The sequence below is a fragment of the Anabrus simplex genome, chromosome 5 (genome assembly GCF_040414725.1).
Source record: "Anabrus simplex isolate iqAnaSimp1 chromosome 5, ASM4041472v1, whole genome shotgun sequence".
Lineage (NCBI taxonomy): Eukaryota > Metazoa > Arthropoda > Insecta > Orthoptera > Tettigoniidae > Anabrus > Anabrus simplex.
Genome location: NC_090269.1, coordinates 82,967,593 through 82,992,210, shown reverse-complemented (window position 1 = coordinate 82,992,210; position 24,618 = coordinate 82,967,593). Strand labels below are relative to the sequence as shown.

General features: G+C 41.2%; 1 protein-coding gene across 1 annotated transcript in view; it reads right to left on the bottom strand.

Moving 5' to 3' along the window:
- The window catches only part of nwk (nervous wreck), a 1,047,247-nt gene that overhangs the window by 84,625 nt on the left and 938,004 nt on the right, over positions 1–24,618 (bottom strand). The window contains exon 12 of the mRNA XM_068227774.1: positions 5,061–5,112. Coding sequence (XP_068083875.1) covers positions 5,061–5,112 — 52 coding nt within the window. The remainder of the gene's footprint in view (positions 1–5,060; positions 5,113–24,618) is intronic.

The window sequence follows — 24,618 nt, the reverse complement described above, 5'->3', positions numbered from 1 at the left end:
AAAAGTGTTTATCAACAAAATTTAAAATAAAGTACTACAACACAGTAGTGAAACCAGAATGCCTGTATGCCAGCGAATGTCTAGCACTGAACTACAAGCTGGATAAATTAGAAATATTAGAAAGAAGAATTATAAGGAAAATATTAGATCCTCTAAGAATTGCAGAGTTTTAGAAATTAAGAAGTAACAACGAAATTTACCAGAACATAGGAAACATATCAGAAACAATAAGAAAAAGGAGACTTCTATTTCTTGGACACATTTAAAGAATGGATGACAATAGACTAACTAAACGAATCTTCAAGTACCTTTGGGAAAAGAAATCAACCACCACCTGAATTCAAGAAGTCAAGAAAGACGTGGAAATGAACAACATACAAGAAGAATTATTGGAAAGAATGATTTTTAGGAATAAAGTCTTACAAATGGAAGGGTTCCAAGGGAGGACGGAAAAGAAAACAGGCACAAAGTGGACTGAAGACAGGAAAAAGAAGCACAGTGAAACACTGAAAGAACAATGAGGGAGGAAGAATTGAAAGTGTAACGTGGTCCTTGGAAGGCCAGAAAGCAAGAAGAAGTAGAATTTAATAAATGTAGCCCAATTGTAAAGGATCGAAACAGCTAACAGATAGTTCCAGTTTTTAATAAAAGTGAAGGGAGTATTTTTAAGTTCATATTATTTTCCGGAACGCCAACCACATGTTTTATTTGTTCCAGTACGGTGTACCGGCCAGCTACAGTACTGGGGACAAGTATACATAAAGAGTGACCGATTGGTCACTTCGTGAAATATCGACTTCAATTAACCGTCACAAAAGAGAAGGGTACTGTTTCTATCCGTCCAACTTCTTGGTGTTGACGGAAATTGCACCAAGATTTGGACTTCTGGATCCGTAACGTTTAATAACACACCGAAATATCTTTGTATTCCATGAATAAAACCATAATATTCCAAAGCCAACTAATTAACACTACATGGAAAATAAACCTTGTTAAGAAATTTGCAACTCGGAGAGCAGATACATAATCTCTTCGTGGAGCAACCCTTGCTCTAGTTTATTCCTCAGCAGTGAACTTTTATGGCTTTCGGAGACGCCGATGTGCCATAATTTAGTCTCGCAGGAGTTCTTTCATGTGCCACTAAATCTACCGACATGAGGCTGACGTATTTGAGCCTCTTAAAATACCACTGGACTGAGCCAGTATCGAACCTGCCATATTGGGGTCAGAAGGCCAGCATCGCAAGATAAGCCAGACTGATTGGCTCAGACGGTACAGCGCTCGTCTTCTGAGCTCAAATTGGCGGCTTCGATGCGACTCAGGTGTTGGTAGACTTCCTGGCACGTAAAAGAACTCTTGCGGGATAAAATTCTGGTATCACGGTGAATCAAACTTCTTAAAGTGGTTAGCGGAACGTAAAATTAATAATATTAGATCAACATTTGAAGAGAGGACGTCCTTCGTTTCAATTGCCTGATAACCTGAGGGGAATTATGAAAACACACAAGACCGGAGACTGTGGAAGGAAATGTGGGAGTTTTTTGTTATGTAAGGGAGTTGAATAGATTCAAAGTTGAATGAGAATATATTTAAAACTTGAAACGATGTCACTCTCGCTCACCACATTCAGTAGCACTGCAGTGTATCTTCTGGGTGCAACATAACTTACTCTTCTAGAACTAGCAACATTCATATCAGTTCAGTTCCAGATGAGTTAGACATTGCTCTCATTTTCTTGAACCAGGCTACTTCCTTCTATTTTTTAATGTGACTTACATCTTCTAACCTACTAAAGTGTAAGGGTTTCGAGACCAGAGAGTCTTTCTTTTACCGTTCCTCATGACCTTACTCGACTTTTTTCATGGCTGAGATTTCAGAGTATTGGTCTTCAGTCTCAGAGCCCCAAGTTCAATTCTAGACATACCGCGTAGCCCACTCACTTGGTGTGTTTTAAATATTATTCTCTTTATATTTCGAGTGGATAATACACAATTCGTTTGACCTATAGGGCAATAGCATCGCCTTGCTTTGCTTTGCTTTGCTTTGCTTTGTTTGAGGTTCAATATTCAAAAATCCTTACCTAGCACTGTATATAAAATTATGGAGAGAAATATTCTAGTTCAGATCCAGGATTCAAATAATCACCTTACTCCTGCTGAAAAGGCCGAACATTGATCTTACATAAACTTCTGCGAATAGATGCTATTCTTTGTAACACACATTGAAACAGGTTTCCAGAAGAAACTGAAAATACGGGTTGTTTTTCTTGATCTGTCATCAGCGTATGATACAGTATGGCCTGAAGGACTTCCGCTGAAGTTTTTGAGAGCACTGCCACGCAAGTCCTTGGACAATCTTGTCAGCAACGTGCCCATAAATCGTCGTTTTAAGGTACATCAAGAAGAGAGGAGAAGATGGCGTACTCTCAACAATGGTCTACTGCAGGGATCCGTTCTTGTTCCGGTCCTCATCAGTCTGGATGGTGCAAACTTTCGAATGTTCAAGTATGCTGATGATATTTTAATCTCATATCAGAGCAGAACATTGGAAGAATTCAGAGAATCGAACCGCTATGTAACTGTATACCAAGCTTCAGGAATACTTCGTGAAATATCGACTTAAATTAACCGTCACAAATACAGAAGGGTACTGTTTCCATTCGTCCAACTTCTTGGCGTTGACGGAAATTGCACGAAGATTTTGACTTCTGGATCTGTAAAGTTTAATAACACACCGAAATATCTTGATATTCCCTGAATAGAACCATAACATTCCAAAGCCAACTAATTAACATGTCATGGAAAATAAAACCTTGTTAAGAAATTCACAAGCACAACTCAGATACATAATCTCTTCGTGGAGCAATCCTTGCTCTTGTTTGTTCCTCAGCAGTGAACTCTTCATCCGTTTGGCTTGTAAGCAGTCATCTCAGTAAGGTAAATGTAGCCATGAGGGTTATCTGTGGAATGGTAAGATCTACTTCACTGAATTGGCTTTCAATTCTCTCAAACATCGGTTTACCCCATCCAAGCCCCCGCATCTCCGTAGAAAATCAGGGTTTCTGAAAGGGTGCAGAAAAGTCTCAGAAAATGATTCCTTCCCTCTACAGGTAGACATACGGCTGGCGTTTGGATGACTGGCATACGAAGAAGTAAAACAACTGCTGGAATGTGGGTTCGAGCCAAAAGTTTCATGGACACTAGAATAGCTGAGGCAAAGCCACGAAACTTTGAACTAACTAGTAATCTGTCTGCTGAAGTGACTGGTTTCCACCTACCAAGGCAGATAATGGTACAGTTAAACCTATACCGTACTAGTGAAGGAATTTGCAAGCATCAAAACTACAAGTGGGTTTTCCGAAGGGACAATCCCTGCGACTGCGTTGCAGTTTAGACCAGTGGTATTCAAAGTGTGGCCCGGGTACCACTAGGGGATACAGGTTCGTCTCAAGGGGTACGCAAATTTATCGTAGTTCTTAAAGGTTTTCTGCAAGCAGTTCATAAAAGAGTTGAGCCATCTCATTTTATATAAAATCTTGGTTTGGTTTGGTGTTTTGTCTACCACTATACAGAGTCCTCTTTCTGAACTACAGTATTAATTGACTGGGTACATAAACTTGCTTACTTATGCTACACTGTTTTTTAAATATATTGTTCTGAAATCCACTTATTAACTTCAATGTTTATTCAATAAGTGTGCAAAGTACAGTAGTAATTGTTGCAAATACTCGTGAATATATATAGTTGCTAGATAATAAAAACTTATAAGATAACCACGTTTCTCCACCTGCCTTGTGTAGGCTTGCCCGTTGCCTGAGGAGGGAACAGAAGATTCCACTGGTCGAATAATTGGGCTATCATTAAGCACTGTAAATGGCCATTGATCGCCATTCAATTCTGGGCTTCTTCTGTAAAGTTAACTCCGAAGGAATTACAAGGATTTTTTGCCCTGCAAAAAATCACTTTTAATGCAAGTATGGTAAATTTTGAGATGAAGGGTATGATGACAAAGCCCGGAATGATTCCGGTTTGTATAATACGCTGTTCCCAAAATAAATATTCCGATATGTTGAGTATAGATTTTCAATCTATTAAAGATACTATTTAAAATTGTTTATGTTGGGTCCACCTTGTCAATACACTTTTAATGACTGAAAATTATTTATTCTATCATACCTGTTTCAGGAACAATATGAATTCCCTTCATCAGTGAAGTCTAATCAAGGAATAAAATATATAACACTTTATTTTGTTTAGCCCACAATTTAAAGAAGTTTTGTATCCTAATTCACCATATCAATTACGAAACAAGTTAGTGAAATATTATTAAAATTATCATTACAAACAATGTTAATATTTTGATGAACAGAATGAGAATACCTAAATAAATTTTAAGATCTTCAAGTTTTTCTTCTCTTTCTTCCTAAAATTATTGTTTTTTATTCCTTAATTTGACTTCACTGATGAAGGGAATGCATATTATTCCTGAAAAATGTATGATACAATAAATAATTTTCAATCATTAAAAGTGTATTGACAAGGTGGAACCAACGTAAACTATTTTGCATAGTTTCTTTAATAGATTTAGACAAGTCAATGCAAAATGAAATAAAATACCTATTATGGTTAAGTTTATCAACTGTATAGATATTGAGGCAACAAGTTGGCTGAACTTGCTGAATAAATAAGACTACCACTTGTTCCTTCTTGGTATTACATCCACATCAGTTTAGAGGTCACTGAAATACAATATGAATTTCAGCGAGCTACTCAACTTTAAAAACTATCCTGAAAAGTCAAGTTCTTTGACTTATCGGGTTCTGCCTTAGTACCACAGATATACATATGCACCTGTAGTCCTATTTTGTATTGTACTGTATAATGATGTATGCGATAATAGATACAGTAGAAGTACTGCTGTAAATGGACGTGAAATAGACTGTATTAAACAGAGATAAGTGAGAGAAGAAATCCTCTTAGAGGGAGAAGGATTAGTATTTAGATATTGCTCATGATTGGTTTCTCCTACATAGTAAGTGCTGTGTCATTGTCAGTACTTACTTCCTCCTGCTCTCAGAGCTTCTAACCTCGCCTCTGCTTTCGTCTTGGCAGTCTGGAAACAAAAACAAGTTAATCAGATGGATTCATGAGGAGAATATTTCGTATAACAGAAAAATAGATATGGAAATAACACAGAAATTATAGTGGGAACATATCCCTCCTTATTCCTCTGCCGCTTTTACCATATACCGGTGAGGTCACAGGTGCGCTCTGTGTCACGTATGTGGACTTGGCCCATTTTTACGACCTGACGCCTCTCCTGACGCCAACCCTATATTGGGGGATGCATTAATATATTACGTGTTTCTGCGGTTGTTGGTGGAACGGCGTGCTGTTTTTAACTATACATTTTTAAATGTAGTATTTTATCGTTGAGCATAAGTGCATCCTACATCATATTACCGTTGACAAGAGATAAAAAACAAACAAACAATCAAACAAACAACAAACAAAAATCTTAATACACAATAATATAAGGCAAAAATAATCACTAATGACGTGATTTGAAGACTACCACCTGCAGGCCCTTCCGTAACTATACAAGTGAGCAAAGTTTTGTAACAAAAAGTGCTGGAAAAGATACACACATATAAAAAAAAGCAATTTTTCACAAAAACAAAGTGAATTTCCAGTTCTTCGTTTCTAGTTAACTTATAGTTCTTTCTGTAATACTTGTTATACTGAATTCTTTATTGAGAAATAAATTGGCAGTTGATTAAAAGAAGCACTAATAATAATGGTGTATGGCTTTTCGTGCCGGGAGAGCCCGAGGACATGTTCGGCTCGCCAGGTGCAGGTCTTTTGATTTGACTCCCGTAGGCGACCTGCGCGTCGTGATGAGGATGAAATGATGATGAAGACGACACATACACCCAGCCCCCGAGCCAGCGAAATTAACCAATGATGGTTAAAATTCCCAACCCTGCCGGGAATCGAACCCGGGACCTCTGTTGCCAAAGGCCAGCACGCTAACCATTTAGCCTTGGAGCCAGACAAAAGAAGCACTGAGTAATAGCACATGAGTAGAAATTTGTACACTTTTTTTAAATACACAAACACTCACTGATCAATTTCAGATTCTTCTCTTAGCGAAAGTAAAATATCTTGAGAAAGCCTACTTTGAAACCGGCGTGGAAGTGTTGATCGTTTTCCAAGGACAAAGAACACAGCATCAGACACATATTGTAGAACGTCTTGGCTTGCGTTGTAATCACGTGTTCCAGAGTGTCTAACTGAAGTTCACGATGTAACATTTTGTTCGAACGTACGAAGGAGCGTTAGTGATGATACGGAGTACTTTGTTTTGGAATGATTGCAGTAAATATACGTACGTTGAATCCAAATTACGAGGGCTGGATGGATCGACAACAGCTCCGTGATCAGCTGTCAGAAATAGCTTGGGTGTCACTGGGAAAAGGAACGTGAATTAATTTAACTTTGCTTTCCTCACTGAGCCAAACAGGCCTATTATCTGTAGTCTCCCAATCCCATTGAATACACGAACCGACCCTATGAGTGGCACTCATCACAGAGACTGGTTGCATAAAGAATATTATGTAACTAACATTGTTTATTCCTCAACCACTTTCATATTGTCAAAGCCAAGGATGAGACGGAGAGAGTTATGAAAGAAACAAACTTGTTCTAGTCCACACCGGAAGATACACACATCATAAATCGATGTAGGTAAATGAAGGTCAATTAAGAGTCAGAGGAATTACAAATGGAAAAAAATTTCCACGCCCAGCAGCGAGTCAAACTGGGGACCTTTCTTTTTTTGCTAGTTGCTTTACGTCGCACCGACACAGATATGTCTTATGGCGACGACGGGACAGGAAAGGGCTAGGAGTGGGAAGGAAGCGGCCGTGGCCTTAATTAAGGTACAGCCCCAGCATTTGCCTGGTGTGAAAATGGGAAACCACGGGAAACCATTTTCAGGGCTGCCGACAGTGGGGTTCGAACCTACTATCTCCCGAATACTGGATACTGGCCGCACTTACGCGACTGCAGCTATCGAGCTCGGCGGGGACCTTTCTACGTTGACCATTATGCTAAGAAGCACAGGGCTATAAAGTCGCCCTGTATCTCTCTCTCTCTCTCTCTCTCTCTCTCTCTTACGGAACACAATGAAGATACCTCAACACCGTACGTCTACTTGATCGATACGCATATACAGTCGAACCTCGATATCTCGAATCACCCAACGGGAGCTAAATTTTATTTCGAGTTATCGAAATGTCAAGATATAGAGAATTCCCGCCTTTGAGAATTGCACCTAATCGAATCACGCCTAACTACGGCTTGATACTGACATTAGTGTTATTTAACCGTATAAAGTCCGACTCGTTGGCTGAACGGTCAGCGTACTGGCCTTCGGTTCAGAGGTCCCGGGTTTCGATTCTCGGCTGGGTCGGGGATTTGAACCTTAATTGGTTAATTCCAATGGCACGGGGGCTGGGTGTATGTGTTGTCTTCATCATCATTTCATCCTCATTACGACGCGTAGGTCGCCTATGGGTGTCAAATAGAAAGACCTGCACCTGGCGAGCCGAACCCATCCTGGGATATCCCGGCACTAAAAGCCATACGACATTACATACCGTATAAAAACAAACTTGAAGTATTTTGTCATATTAATTACAACACTTATTATAACAAGTCGTTGAAGGCAGAATACATACTGTAGAGGAGCATGTAACATATCTCCGTTATATATTTCGTATGGCATGAGGATTCATTGTTACAATTTGGTTATTAACAAATATGTACAATTACACAAAAAACAGTTTCATCTATACACACAGAACAAGTACGTAATAAACAAACTATATTTATACATTTGAGCTCATCAATATCTGCATAGCTGCTAAAGCTGAATGTCCAGTTTTGTTAGCCTACTCACAGCTTCATCACTGGCCTCGTGGATATCCTTTATTGTCCCACTGAATCTTCGGAGTGCGCACTCTGTGACGATATGTTGAACGGTCTGAGCCACGTCAGAGCAGTCGCAATAAGGATCGCTGGTAATCTTCCACTTGTGTTTCCAGAAGTTGCATCTGCCATGTTGAGTTCTGATCCGATTAAGTGATGACCAGATTTTTCTGGGTTAGTTGAAACCAGGAGGTTGCATAACTGGATCCGAAATTAGACCTAATCCGTCAGGGTTTGAAGCTGCTCACCCATCGCGCCAGGCAGTGTTAGTATGAAATTCATCTTGGGCTAGCCTCTTTCCTAGTAACCAAGAAGGGTTCCTAGATTTCAGCCTGAGATTTTCACGTAGGTAGTCTTGATGTATTGGTAGAAGAGGATTGTCACAGCATTTAACCCATTCTTTCTTCAGTGCCATTTGTCTTCGGAGATGAGGAGGTGGAATATTTGAAAGAACTGGTAACCAATCCAAAGGTGTGGATTGGATGGTTCCTGATATAGCCCTCATTGTATCGTTTAACTGAGTGTCTATCTTCTTATATCTCCGTTAACAACTTGGGAAAGATCCGTTGGTTTCTTCTGTTTTTCATTCTCAAGAGCTTCCTTTATTCCACGTATGTTTCAACAACAGTTATTGAAGTAAAACACTTACATTCGACTGACTCTGTATGTCGGACAGAAAAATAATGGCTGCGCTTAGCGCCTGGTCTAGTGACGATGCAGGAGAGAGTTCATACAACCCCGACTGCCTATGGGGTGGACAAAAATGTCGCTATGTAAACATCCGGAAGTCTGATGGAAAGATATACTGTAGTACCTTAAGGAACAATAACACACACACACCTTAAATGCTGTATTGCACAGTTAATATTGTACAAAAAATGAAATGGCGTATGGCTTTTAGTGTCGGGAGTGTCCGAGGACAAGTTCGGCTCGCTAGATGAAGGTCTTTTTATTTTACGCCCTAGGTGACCTGCGCGTCGTGATGAGGATGAAATTATATTGACGACGACACATACACCCAACCCCCGTGCCAGCGAAATTAACCAATTATCGTTAAAATTCCCTACCCTGCTGGGAATCGAACCCGGGACTCCTGTGCCCAAAGGCCAGCATGCTAACCATTTAGCCATGGAGCCGGACAATGTTGTACAAAATGTGAGTTACGTAATATTTTCAGCTTCTGTGGAAGAAACATTTGCTTCGAGAAAGGGAGAAATTCGTGTAATCGAATTTCGAGTAACAGAGAAATACATGCACGTGAAGTATAGAATAGGCGGCAGGGAAATGGAAATTATTTCGAGATACTGAAAATTCGAGTGACTGAGGTTCGAGATATCGCGTTTTGACCGTATAACTGTACACAACTATGAAAGCTCAAGTCGCTCAGTTGTCAGCAGACTTTCTAGCTATACATGACATCGCACATAGAAATTTATATCTTGCAGTAGTCTGATCTAACTGTGATATTATTATAGTTTTCTTTTGGCCTAATCCTGTATCCTGCATTACATCAATGTTATTGTTGGTTAAAGACTGTAATATTGCATTATGCATGACTTTAGTCGATCTCTAGTTATGTATGGTGTCCCTCCCTTTCCCCTTAATGATTAGCTATAAATTATTTTCTAGGGTTATTGCAAGAGCATGTCAAACTCGATGATATTTTATATCATTTATCTTCTTATTCTACTCCAGAATGTGATACGTTATATTAAATAATAGTGTACCGTGCTGTATAAACTTACAACCTATTATTTGAGAACGGATTATGTACACCAAATGGGAATTCGTAACTCTAGGTATTGTTACGAATAAGACATATTCTGTCTATCGCTCTAATTTATTTCATAATGACCCAATAAATGCACACACACACACACACACACACACACACACATAGACACCAAATTCAGGAAGATTTGGGAAGATATAAAAGAAATAGATGACGTCTTCTCTGGAACTTCTCCACGAAGACATCATAATTGTCACCAGTAAAAATGGCCTCCTGTAATAATTGGTGTTGAGAAAACAGTCTCACAATTTATAAATACCCTCACGGAAATGAGAGACAGCAGAAAACCTTGAAAATTGTACAGCAGTCAACTGTAATGTATCTATCTAAACAATACGTTGTTCCAGTACATTTTCTTTCTATCTTCAAAGAATTAAAATATTGCCAAAATGGCACTTCCAAACTTTGTTCAGGAGATCATTTAAATTTTACGTAGTTCATACAATTATATACAAATGTTGATAGTTTATACATTTAGAGCTTAATTAGGCTGTCCAAAACAGAGCTTTTAATGTCTACATATCTTCAGCACTACTCATACTTTAGCAGTTTCTGTAACGACAGCCATACATTAGACATTTTGCTTCTGCTGTTCCAAAGATGGAAAAGCAACTTAAAAAGGATAAATCTGTGGCATGGTTCTAAAATGGCCAATGTCAAAAAACCTGTTTTTGAGCTATGAGCATTTGAAGTTTTGCTTATAGTTTTTTCAATTATTCTTTTCAACAACTAACTTTAAATAACTTTATACTTTCTTTGTGGAAGTCACCTTATTAAATGCTAATGTTTTCTATCGTATTCTTTAAAAATTGCCAGGTCTCTAATCTTTATTGGTAATCTAACATTATTGGCAAGGGCTTATTTAATTAAACGTTAACTGTTCATTTAGTACTTAACAGAGACATTGCCCCTTTTAACACGTTGTGAGATAGGATAAAATGCGTTTGTATCAGTTAATATCTCAATTTCGGTAAAAAATGACATTGGCCCTTTTAGAACCAAGCCACAGAAATATGTGTTCACTCAAGTGAAGTTGGTTACAATGTTCAGTATAAGGTATATTTCTGTTTAATAATTTCCCAACTGTCTCCCCAAATCCTACTCATGCCCTTGCTCCAGTTCGTCGCCAAGGGCGGCCAGTATATCGACATCCGGCTAATTTGTACCAACGTTTTTGTGATTCGATCAACGCCGGATACTCGCACCAATTACTGTTCTCTGACGTCAGAGATCAATTCAATTAACTCTCCCACGCTTTCAGATATCTGATTAACTCTGAAATGAGCACTGTTCGTAGAAGGGAATTAGAACTCGTTAGCTCATGGTGGGTATTTCTCAACTCGGAGTAAATTAATGTATTTACACAGGTTCATATTTCGATGTTATACGGCCCTGAAGTCATTATTAGGAAAGGATTGCGGATCTCCGTTCCCGAGAAGAGGGAGAATGATGTAGTTAAATGGATTTCGCTGTAGGTGTAACAATATGTTGTTTTACAGAAGCCAATATTTAGGAAAAAAGTTCGTTAAGTGAGATTTGCTGTAAGTATAACAATGTAATATTTAATGAACCAAAACATTTTAAAAATCTATTTAATTCAGAGAGCCTGGCTAGAAGTGCATCATATTTATTTTTTTATTTTTTTATAACTTGGTTTACTTCGTACCGACACAGATAGGTCTTAGGGCGACAATGGGATTGGAAAGGCCTAGGAGTGGGAAGGAAGCGGCCGTGCCCTTTATTAAGGTACAGCCCATTATTTACCAGGTGTGAAAATGGGAAACCACGGAAAACCATCCTCAGGGCTGCCGATAGTGAGGTTCGAACCCACTATTTTCTGGATGCAAGCTCACAGCTGCGTGCTCCTAACCGCACGGCCAACTCGCCCGGTATTATTATTACCATCATCATAACCTATATCCAATACGCGGGGGGAGAGGTAGCCGAGTGGCATTGTCACTGGCTTTTGAGCAAGGCAACTGTGGTTCGAGACCCCGCCAATGCAAGTCGGATTTTTAAAATGAAAAGTCACATCTTTGGGTTTGGATTCCACGTAAAACTGAAAATCCCATGCCTATGATCACGACATCACCAGCCAGTCACGCACAACAAGAAACGTTCCTTTCGTCAATAATACGAAAAACAAAATTGCTTTCATGGAGAGGAAGCACCGCAGTACGAAGTCTTGAAGCTATACAAGTCTATAATGAAGTTTTATGGTGAACATTTAATAATAATAATAATAATAATAATAATAATACGGCTTCAGCTACTGTATGCAAGCATTTTGATTTGACAGAATTCAGGCTATGTGTGTGTCAACTTCGATATTCCATTTCATTCTACCAGATGGTACAGGAAACGAAACACCACTGGGTGACCTATTACTGAGTTTCTAATTAATTCTGTGAGATAGACACAACACAAGGGTGATCACTGTGTTCGAGATAAAAAGAAGGGATATAAAGCTTTCATTAAAGGCACCTTGATGTAGGGTAACATCAATACTGACAACTGGGAAACATGTGGCCCGGGCCACCCCAACCTGAAACCCCCTGTGGGTGGGGGCGGTAGAATAAACACCCACGGTATCCCCCGTCTGTCGTAAGAGGCGACTAAAAAGGGTCCCAAGGGCTCTGAACTTTGGAGCGTGGGATGGCGAACACGGAGCCCTTAGCTGAGTCCTGTCATTGCTTCCACTTACTTGTGCCAGGCTCCTCACTTTCATCTATCCTATCCGACCTCCCATGATCAACTCTTGTTCTTTTCCGACCCCGACGGTATTAGGTTTGCGAGGCCTAGGAAGTCTTTAATTTTCACGCCCTTCGCGTCCCTTGTCTTCCTTTGGCCGATATCTACATTTTTCGAAGTGTCGGACCCCTTCCATTTTTCCTCTCTAATTAGTGTTATATAGAGGATGGTTGCCTAGTTGTACTTCCTCTTAAAACAGTAATCACCACTACCACCCCCACCTGAAAAGAGAACACCCTTTGAGAAATAGAACTATTAGAAGAACACAGTATTCGTGTTGCTGTAGAATAGCACACAAAGAGAAATCTTAGACTAGCCCCCAGGAGACGAGGCCAGTTACCAGTTTACTTCTTAATATATGTATATCACCATTGTGGGGTCCGACTCGTTGGCTGAACGGTCAGCGTACTGCCCTTCGGTTCAGAGGTTCCCGGGTTCGATTCCCGGCCGGGTCGGGGTTTTAAACCTTAATTGGTTAATTCCGATGGCACGAGGGCTGGGTGTATGTGTTGTCTTCATCATCATTTCATCCTCATCACGACGCGCAGGTCGCCTACGGGAGTCAAATAGAAAGACCTGCTCCTGCCTAGCCGAACCCGTCCTGGGATATCCCGGCACTAAAAGCCATACGACATTTCATTTACCATTGTGGGAAAGTGTGTACATCGCGAATCGGACAGTTCAGTCATTTAAAGACTCGCGAGTAATTACCCCAGATGAAGATGATAATGATAAGTATGATCTGTAAAGGAAGTTATATTTCTGAAAAACTAGAACCGTGTTAGTAATGTGCCCTCCCAAAATAACTATGTGCCGGTAATTTCGAGATTCTCTCTTCACTATGTAATTCGTTATGGAGCATTCTTTGCGTAGTAGGGTAGGAAGTTGATTTAGCTCTTGTGAAGACTGCAGCAGGGTTGTTGAAACTATTGTAGAGCTCTGCTGTGTATATTCATGATGGGCTGAACAATGTGTCGTAAAAGAGAGACGTAGAGATGGGTCTCGACGATTGTGCGCCGTGACCAATGGCTAATGGTGTTCGATAAGGGACAGGCAATTAGGACGAAGCGGGGCGCGGGGTCAAGCTGGAGCGATACGGTTTCACAACAGAATCTCCTGTCTGTCGGCTCCTTTCTGTTATGTACGTCTAACATCAGACAACAGAGCCTGTGCACTGGGTTGTTCTCTGCGTCGTCAGTCCCAAGACAAGTTTGATGCAGCACTCCATGCCATCCTATCCTACATGATCATTGCATCCCACACCTACTAGAAACTGTTTGTCATTTTGTTTCCTTCTATTTATTATCCACTATACTTCTGTCCAGCACCAAGTGCACAAATTCTCAGTGTCTTGGTTTTCCGCATCGTCTAAATCTTCCTAGTCAAACTTCGCTGAATCATTCTGCTCTCACTAACTTATATATAGGCATATTTCTCAGAATGGAGACATCCAACAGCACTTCTGGATGACCACATGGATCCAGACAAAAAAAAAAAATCCATCGAAAGATAAGAGGTTCTAAAAAAATGATAGAAGAATCAGACCTGTATTACTAAAACATTAACTGAAAAAGGTATTTTTGAAATTTTGAATGAAAATATCTTGCATGTCTGTGAAATTCATCTCATTAAAAGAAACAGTAGTGAATTTTATTTAATTATATTTTAATAAACATATTATTATCATTATTGAAAACCTATAACCTGTTCTCTAGTTAGTGACCGGGTCAGGGATGGAATGAATGAAGCCCCCAACTTGCAACAAAGATAGGAATTGTGCCGGCTGAAGAAGCCTGTCGCACTCCACTAAGGCAATGATTAATGACTGACAGATGAAATGAAATGATAGTGGAGAGTGTTGCTGAAATGAAAGATGACAGGGAAAACCGGAGTACCCGAAGGAAAACCTGTCCCACGTCCGCTTTATCCAGCACAAATCTCACATGGAGTGACCGGGTTTTGAACCACGGAACCCAGCTGTGAGAGGCCGAAGCGCTGCCACCTGAGCCACGGAGGCTATTATTATTATTACTATTATTATTATTATTATTATTATTATTATTATTATTATCCGCCTCTGTGGTGTAGTGGTTAGCGTGATTTTCTGCCACCGCCGGAGGCCAGGGCTCGATTCCCGTCTCTGCCACGAAATTTGAAAAGTGCTACGAGGGCTGGAATGGGGTCCACTCAGCCTTGGGAGGTCAACTGAGTAGAGGTGGGTTTGATTCCCATCTCAGCCATCCTGGGAGTGACTTTCGTGGTTTCCCACTTCTCTTACAGGCAAATGGCGGGATGGTACCTAACTTAAGGCCACGGCAATCTTCCTCTTCCTTCTCTATCCCTCACGTTCCAGGATACTGCCCTTGAGGCGTTAGAGGTGGGATCCCTCGCTGAGTTCGAAGGAAAAACTAACCCTGCAGGGTAAACCGTAACTGTTGATCTTGTGATTATATCATTCAGTTTACATGGATTCAAAAACACAGGAAGAAGAATTTTAAAAATCCCAAGTTGATTGGCCAGAATTCGAACCGAGGTTGCCTTGGTGGAAAGCCATGTTTTCCCACTTCTCCAGCCAAATATCATGATGGTGCTAACTTAAGGCAACGGCCGCTTCCTTCCCTCTTCCTTCTATACACCTTACAAACTTCCCATCCGCCCATAAGGCTCCTGTTCAGCATAGCAGCTGCGGTCTCCTTGGTGAGGTACTGGTCCTCCTTCTCAGGTATATACCCCTACTAAAAGTCTTACGCTCCAGGACACTGCATTTGAGGCTGTTAGGGGTGGGATCCGTCACTGAGTCCGAGGAGAAAACCAACAGTGGATGGTAAATGGATTAAGAAAGAAAGAAAGAAAGAAAGAAAGAATACAAATTACTTTTACAAAAAGTAGTCAGTAAAATTATAATTACAATTACTTTAGAGATTGTTCGTCATAAGGAAATCACTGGGTATTTTTGTCGGAATAATACAAAAGTTTGCAAGGAAAAGGAATAGGTAATAGGTGGGTTGAAGGACAGTGGCGAATGCGGCCAAATGAGGATTTGTACAGCAAGACAGAACCTCTCACAGCGTCAATTAAGAAGAGACGGTCATCTCTTGAGGATGACTGATGATCGACTAACGAAAAGAATATGGAATTTTATTCAATCTAAGGCAACAAGGCCGATAAGGTTCCAGGATTCCGAAAAAGATCTGAGGCAGATTGGTATTTCAGACCAAGAAATTCATGACAGGAACGCATTCAGAAGATTGGTGAACAACTATCAAGGTTTCAAAATGGCATCAGCTTCCAGAAGACGGAAAATTTACCTTTGTCTGAAGAGCATAAACAGACACTCGTCGCTGGGCTCAGAAAATACTGGCAGGAAGTCAAAGCCGGAACAAGAACAAGACCTAGACACTAAAATGAAGTTGGTTGCTATCATGCAGTCCATAGAGGCTCAACTCGATGTATTAAAAAAATTACTTATTTCGTGTTTTTGTAGCATAGAGGCATTAAGTGGCTATCGAAGCCATCCATAAAAAGGATCGCTAGGTCTATCACACAAGAATCAGCCGACTGTTGTAACGACTGGTTCATTTATTTATTTTTTTGGCTCAGGTGTCCGGTGTCCCCGCAATATCCGTCTGGACGCGCGAAAGTCCGGTATTTAAAGCAAATTAGGTTAGTTGGTTAGCAGTATCAAAGGAGGAAACCCTCCCTCTTTTAGTAACTGTTCTTCTCAAAATCGTAATAAAGTCCTTTTGCCTTCTGGGGTCAAAAGCTTCGATATAACGCGTGTTTTGAAAGATGAATAGTTACTGTGATCACAGCTACGGGACCTTTAATTTTACGTGGAATCCGAGACCGATGTGGATATAACTTTTATTATTATTTTATTCAATCCGTTTACACTTCATGGTTGGTTTTTCCCCCGGACAAGCGAGGGATCCCAACTCTACCGCTTGAAGGACAGTGCCCTGGAGCATGAGACATTTGGTCGGGGACACAATTTGGAAGGAGGACCAGTACCTCGCCCAGCTGGCCTCATATGCTATGCTGAACAGGGACCTTGTAGAGGGATGGGAAATTTGGAAGGGATAGACAAGGAATAGGCAAGGAAACGGCCGTGGCTTTAAGTTAGGAACCATCCCAGCATTTTCCTGGACAAGAAGTTGGAAACCATGGAAAACCAATTCGAGAATGGCTGAGAAGGGAATCGAACCCCCTGTACTCAGTTGACCTCCCGAGGCTCAGTGAACCCCGTTCCAGCCCTCGTACCACTTTTCAAATTTCGTGGCACAGTCGGGAATCAAACCACGGCCTCTGGGGGTGACAGCTAATCACACTAACCACTACACCACAGAGACGGACGTGTACATAACTTACTATTTCAAAATTCCCCCGCAGCCTCCGTGGTTCAAGCGGCAGCGCGCCGGCCTCTCACCGCTGGATACCGTGGTTCAAATCCCGGTCACTCCATGTGAGATTTGTGCTGGACAAGGCGCAGGCGGGACAGGTTTTCCTCCGGGTACTCCGGTTTCCCCTGTCATCTTTCATTCCAGTAACACTCTCCACTATCATTTCATTTCATCTGTCAGTCATTTATCATTGCCCCAGAGGAGTGCGACAGGCTTCGGCAGCCGGCACATTTCCTATCCTCGCCGCTAGATGGGGGAGTTATTCATTCCATCCCTGACCAGGTCGAATGACTGGAAACTGGCTGTGGATTTTCAAAAATCCCACTCACTTACTCAATTTTCATTTCGCCCGTCTAGCTATTTACTTTACGTCGCACCAACACAGATAGGTCTTATGGCGATGATGGGATACGAAAGGCTTAGGAATGGGAAGGAAGCGGACGTGGCCTTAATTAACGTACAGCTCCAGCATTTACCTGGTGTGAAAATCAGAAACCACGGAAAACATCTTCAGAACTGCCGACAATGGGGTTTGAACCCACTTTCTCCGGATGCAAGCTTACAGCGCCCTTACCGCACGGCAGACTCACCCGATTTCACCCATCTAAATGTATAAGAGAGGTGTTTTTCAATGTCACGCTATTAAAATAAATATATTTTTACTGAAATTTTCAAGTTTCCACCAGCCATTCACCATACGTTTGTAAGAGAAGACAGCAAAATTTCGTGGAATGCCAAACTGAAAGATAGAAAATCAAGGTTTCTAATGCTCAGTGAACCCATCTCGTAAACACTCACGCTTTCAACGAAGAATGTAATTACATGTTGAAAGTAAGCATTACAAATAGCTGACCTTAGCTAACCCTATGGCCCGGGGTAGGTCGCTCGGCTTGTAATAGAGATACGAAGTGCCGGAGTGGGTGGGACAGCAATCTCAAAACCACTCCATACCCTTATTAGTATATTGCCGTATAATTTGTCCCGAAATAAGTGTCTGGCTACTGATTACAGCCCCGTGCACCGCCGAGCTTGATCACAACACGAAATAGGATGTTAAGCACATGGGAACCAAGGGACATCTTACAATAAAAGAAATCACAGTGGCGTGGCATTTTCTCTACCTGAGTATTCCTTAAATAGGGACCAAGCATGTTTGAATTAAAATTTGAAAATATTATGCAGGTTCTCGTTATTTAAAGTTGTATGAGAATTGTTCAAATGAAATATAGACAACTGGTAACACTGCTCGTAACTGATGCAACAGCTAAGATAAGGCAGTACTGCATGGTTTAGAGTTTTTAGTAACAATCCAAGCCCGCCTGGTGGACATGATCGCTAAGAGGCCAAGCCTATATGGTCTGACACAGTGTTTAGCTGGTTCGAGTCCCGTTGGTCGGAAACTTTTCACCATCAGAATGTTGGCTAGCAGAGTAGGAGAGGTGGTGGTATGCAATTTCTAATTGCGTGCCAAAAGCCTGGATTCAATTCCTCATTTTTATATTATTATTATTATTATTATTATTATTATTATTATTATTTTACAATTTGCTTTACGTTTCACCAACACAGATAGGTCTTATGGCGATGATGGAATAGGAAAAGGCTGGGAGTGGGAAGCAAGCGGCCGTGGCCTTAATAACTGTGTAGGATAAATCCCAATATTTGCCTTGTGTGCAGAGAGGGAACCACAGAAAACCATCTTCAGGGCTGTCGACAGTGGGGTTCGACCTACTACCTCCCGAATTCACAGCTGCACGACCCTAACCGCACGGCCAGCTCCCTCGGTGATACAGTTACAAACCTCTCTGTGGTGTTCATATGGAGTCAGGCATATGAGGCTGTTGACGATGATTCGTCCGTCGGATGGAGACGTGAAGCTTTGAGCAGACCTACCGATGTTACTCGGCAGGAGTAGGCTACATGCTGACGCCGGGTCTCACACTCTCCCTACCTCATTATCATCATCGTACAGGTCGTCCATGGACGTGAGATAGGAAGTCCTGCACCAGGCGAGCCAAACATGTCCTCGGACACTCCCAGCACTAAGAGCCATGTATGTATGTTTAGTCCTCAGCCCGAAGGCTGGTTGGGTCCTCAACAGCTCCGCCATCAGCTGTCATAGATGGCCTAGGCATCACTGAAGAGGCGTACTAGGGAAATGAGGAGTGAAGTGGTTTCCTGTTGCTTTCCTCACCGAGCCAGAAGTTGCTATTACATATTAGTCTGTCACGCCCACTAAAATGCATGCACCAACCGACCCTATGAGCAATATTTTCACACCATTCATAGCAGGGACTGGCTGCATAAGGACTGGCATTACTAGCATCACTCATACCTCAGTCACTTTCATCTTGTCAAAGCCAAGGATAAACTGAGACAGATCAATGAAAGTAACAAGATTGCTCTATCCCATACAAGAAGACATAGTGCACTGCAAACACTAGGTCCCGCCAGCAAAGGCACATAAGAGCCAGCCATACGATAAATAAATATCAATGAAAGTAACAAGATTTCTCTATCCCATACAAGAAGACATAGTGCACTGTAAACACTAGGTCCCGCCAGCAAAGGCACCTAAGAGCCAGCCATACGATAAATAAATAAATTAAATAAATCAGTAATTAAACAAATAGCTTCTTGAGAGGGGAAAGTGTCACGATGTGTGCTTATGATCCATGGCAACACATCGCAACGCAACACTAGACAATCGGCGCTATTTCCGCCACTGTCCTATCGATCACCCGCCTTACAGCCAACAACCTCTCCACTTACGACAGAAGAAAACTCTGAAGGTCAGTCAAGAAGTTCCTGATGCTGTGGAAAATTTCATCAACTATAAACCAGGGTCCTTCATTGTTGAGATTACAGTGAAAGCTATTTAGCGTTGGGACAAATGCTTGAACGGTGGCGGCAATTATCTATAGATCACCACAAAGTATCACCAGTATCCTATCGTTTTCATGAAGTGTGTGATGTTAACGTAAGTCTCCAGACACCACACTCTGTTTCATTTAAACAAACATTATCATCCGACAAACTATTATCCGACTCCTTGGCTGAATTGTCAGTGTAGTGTCCTTTGGTTTAGAGGTTCCCGTGTTTGATTCCCGGCCGGGTCGGGGATTATAATCGTTTCTGATTAATTCTTCTGGCTCAGGGACTGGTGTTTTGTGTCTGTCTCAACACTGTCCTTTTCAAATTCACACACACACCACATTACCAACCACCAGAAAAACACGCATTTGTGATTACATCCCTCCATGTAGGGTTGGTGTCAGGAAAGACATCCGGCCGAAAAACATAGCTAAATCCACATATGCGACGCAGTTCAAACCCAATACCACAGAGATGTAGGACAAAGCGATGGGAAAAGAATTATCCGTTAAGCTATTTCATTATACTGTCATTTTGATAATGTGTATATTGTCCCAATATATGGTATTTTTAGTCATCTGTCTATTTTGCAACTGAACAGCCTTTATTAGCCTATCTGTACATTTCTGTCCAACGTTGATCAGTACGATGCGCTTTCGTTCTGATACTGTGTATATTGTCCAGTACAAATAATGTAAGGTTCTAGACACCAGTTCGTGTTTCAAATGCACATTTCTCATAATTAAATTTAAGGTGATTAAATCTGTGAGACCTATTTCTACAGATTTACGGACATGTATTAATTTTTGCCCATGGGACAACTTTTGCCACTCTAGTGTTACACGTGATTATTATTATTATTATTATTATTATTATTATTATTATTATTATTATTATTATTAATTATTATTATTTGCTAGTGGCTTTACGTCGAATCGAAGACAGATAGGTCTTATGGCGAGGATGCGATAGGAAAGGGCTAGGAGTTGGAAGGAACCAGCCGTGGCCTTAATTAGGGTACAGCCCCAGCATTTGCCTGATGTGAAAATGGGAACCTACGGAAAACCATCTTCAGGGCTGTCGACAGTGGGATTCGAACCCACTATCTCCCGGATGCAAGCTCACAGCTGCGCGCTTCTAACCGCAAGGCCAACTCGCCCGGTTTTTTTTTCTTTCTAGTTGTTACGTCGCACCGACACAGATATGTTTTACGGCGACGATGGGACAGGAAAAGGCTCGGTCCCGGTATTATTATTATTATTATTATTATTATTATTATTATTATTATTATTATTATTATTATTATTATTATTATTGTACCGGGCGGTACACCTCCACACCGCTAATTTAAAATGTGCGCCTGTTGAAACTCCTCTGCTGGAGGAAGTCTGAACTTTATGGACAGTATTAATTTTCAAGTTTCTCAGAAGATGTCTCTACCTGGAAATTTAGGAGTTTTTGAACTGTGTCATTTTCGACGTATTTTTGTTTTGCTTGTAGTAAGAAGTGTGAACTTTCTCTTCTAGAGGACACTACTGAAGATCAACAATAGTGCACCCTAGTGCGGAGTGAAAGAACTATTTTTTTTGGAGAAGTTCTTATTTCAAAAGTTTGTTTCTTGTTAAATTTCTTTCTGTTATTGTTTAAGTTGGCTGTATACCCCTCTTTTTCCCCTTGTTTTAGATTTATCCAATCCCGAATTTCTTTTAGTAATTTCCGACCAATCCGATGTATCTTCCCCCAACTTGGATTTGTTTCTGGACCCTAGCCAATAAAGTGATTGTGGGCGGGTGTTCTCTTCCCTAAAACGCCTAGAACCTTCCGCGAGAGTATTTAAACTGCTGATTTTTGGGTCTCCGGGCCACTTCTGTTCCATCTTTCAGTGTGTAAAGTACATAGCAGGGGGCGGGAAGCGCCTCTTTCTTCTCCAGCTGTTCAACACCAGGTAATGGCCTCTTAATAACTTCTTTTCTTGCTAGGTTGGCAGTTTAACTCTCGGAGCGGGTTCGAAGCGTTTCCACCATGTAACCTTTTCCTAAAATGTAACCAATCTTTTCATCTATTCTCTTTTAAAGCTGCATATTGGGATAGAGAGGGCTAACCCTCTCGAGCTCCCACTCACATTGTTTTGAGGTGAACTTATTTTCTCAACCTATTCTTCGTTAACGTAAAACAAATTGCTCTTTTCTAAAGTCACCTCTGTAGTATGGGATTAGCCCTTGCATTAGTGGCCTAGAGCCAGATTAGGTTTTAAAAACAAGTGTATTAGGAGTGCAGATCGCCTCCTCTCAAATTGTTATTTTAGAGGTCATGTAATTGCCCCTTTTCATTTAATAGCCCTCAGTAGGTTGGGTATTTTACCCCTGTGTCTATGTCCAGTGAGGACAACTCGAAGGTGGAGTTTGGTTGGGCCTTTGAGAGGCTTAAAGTTGAGAGCGAGTGGCTCTTTTGAAAATTGAGTGTTGTATGCCTCGTGGAGTCTTTTCAGTGTAATTTGGAGCAAGGACTCCTAGGCATGAATGGGGTTTTCTGCCCCTCTGTTGAAACTTGTGTTTGGGGTAAAACTGAGCTGATTGCCCAAGCATTGTGAAGTCAGGGCGCGAAGCCCAGATCCTGTAAATATGGTAACTACCCTTTGGACTTGCTACTTTGTACCTGCCATGCTTGTTATTTCTTTGTTTTTGAAAAGAAAATATAACCTTGTTAAATTTTACATTAACTTTGATTCCGTAGTTTGAGACCCGTTCACGCCCGCACCTTATTTCACCTCTACCTACCACTAAAACACGGTAACAAGTGGTAGCAGAGCGTGATTGAATGGGTCTCAATTTAGCCCTTTTTGACGGTTAAACATTGTTTTATTCCGAACTCTAACAATTTTCTCAGTTGCTGGATTTTTTTTTTAGTTTTTCAAAATTGTTCTGTCATCATGCCCGGACCTCGCGATGTTCTCCATCTTAACTATTTGCGCAAAGAGGAGTTGATATATGAGTTAACTATTAGAAATGTGCAATCTGGAGGCACGGTTGCAGTAGACACCAATAAGCTTAGAGAGTCCCTTGATTTGCCCATTTCCATCCCCACCTTGGGAGAGAAAGAAATTGACGACTCTCTTTCCACGATCGTCGAGAATATTACTGCCTAGCATCTGTAGTTAGTTTTTTTGATGAAAATGATCCTTCTCCTAATCAAATTAAGCGTGTGCAAGCCAGGCTATATCACTTTTCAAATAGAGTTAATGATCTGTTGTCTCTGAAGTTGAATGACGTTCAGAGGAAGGAAGCTAGTACGCTGCTTGAAAATATTTCTGAATTATCTAGCAAGGTCACTCAATTGTTAACTGGGGAGGTTCCTCCCAAAACTGATCAACCCGTCACGGTGAATGTAGGTAGCGAGGAAGAGCCTCATAAGGGAGAAGTCAATAGGAAAACCATTGCTGCTCAAACAACCTCTGCCCCATTGGACGAGTCTGAACGCCGTAACTCATTAAATAATGTACGTTCTGAATTAACTACCTTGCCATTGAAACCTTTACCTACTATGTCACCCGGGTTTATTAGCTTGCCTCATCCCTTGGCAATGTTGCTCAGAGGTATCTCTAAGTTTTCCGTTAATACCACCAGTGACGTAATTTCATTTTTAAGATTTCTAGTTGAATTTCAGGATCATGCCCTTGTTTTTTCTCTTTCTCCATGTCAAATTTTGCAAATTATCTATCCGTATGCTATTGGTATTCTCTCTGATAAAATCGTAAGAGCCATTGCCGAGCAATCATCTATTGAGGATTTCCATGCCCACTTGCTAGCTAACTTCATCCCTGCTAGGGCCAGGTCCTCCCTTATTCAGAAGTACTATTATCGGGTACAGCGCTTGGATGAAAACTTGGCAGACTTCATCCAAGATATTAAGTTTTATACTAGGGTGTTTGCTCTTCATTTCCCTGAGGATCAGATTGTACAAGCTATTGTGGAAGGGATTTCACCACCCTACAGGTCATATTTGTGTTTCGCGGCGTGCCCGCAAACTTTCTCGGAACTTGAAGCATTGGCCGTCTCAGCGGAAGGAGTTAGATACGCCGATTCTTTGCGTGTAGCGAAAGAACCCCCGCCTTCCTTTAGTAATACTCGGCCTCCACCTCGCCGATCAGTCACCCCTCGTAAATGTTATGCTTGTGGGTCGCCTGACCACCTGCGCAATAAGTGTCCACTGATCAAGTCGAGTGGGACAAGTAATGGGGCTGGTTCATCACAAGGCTGTTTTAAATGTAGGGCTTTCTCACATATCGCCAAGAATTGCCCAAATTCGAATAGCACCCCCTCCTGCTCAACTTCTGGTGCAAATTCCACCTATGCCAATAATAAAAAGTGACTAGTGGTTTCGGCTGAGTCGACTAATCCATCTTCCCGAGACTCAGCCCCTAGTAAACAGGTTGTAAATTCAGGGAACGAGCAATTTTCAAATGCATCTTTTGAATGTCCCAAAGAGTGTCTTAGGATTGCGGCGGATTCCCCCGCACCTATTCCTTTTCTTAAGATTGAGTTAAACAATGAGCCTATAACCGCTTTATTAGATTCAGGCAGTGTCTGTTCGATTATTTCGGCTGAATGGTATTCTAAATTGAAATCTTTTTGTAAACTACCTGACTATGTCTCATCTCCTGTTCTATATGTTTCGGCTAATTCATCTCCATTAGAAATTCTAGGTTCCTTACTGGTCAAAATTCGTATTTTTAAATTTACATGGAAAACCAAACTGTTTGTGGCTAAGCACTTGTCTTGCCCCATCATACTGGGAGCGGACTTCATTTCTC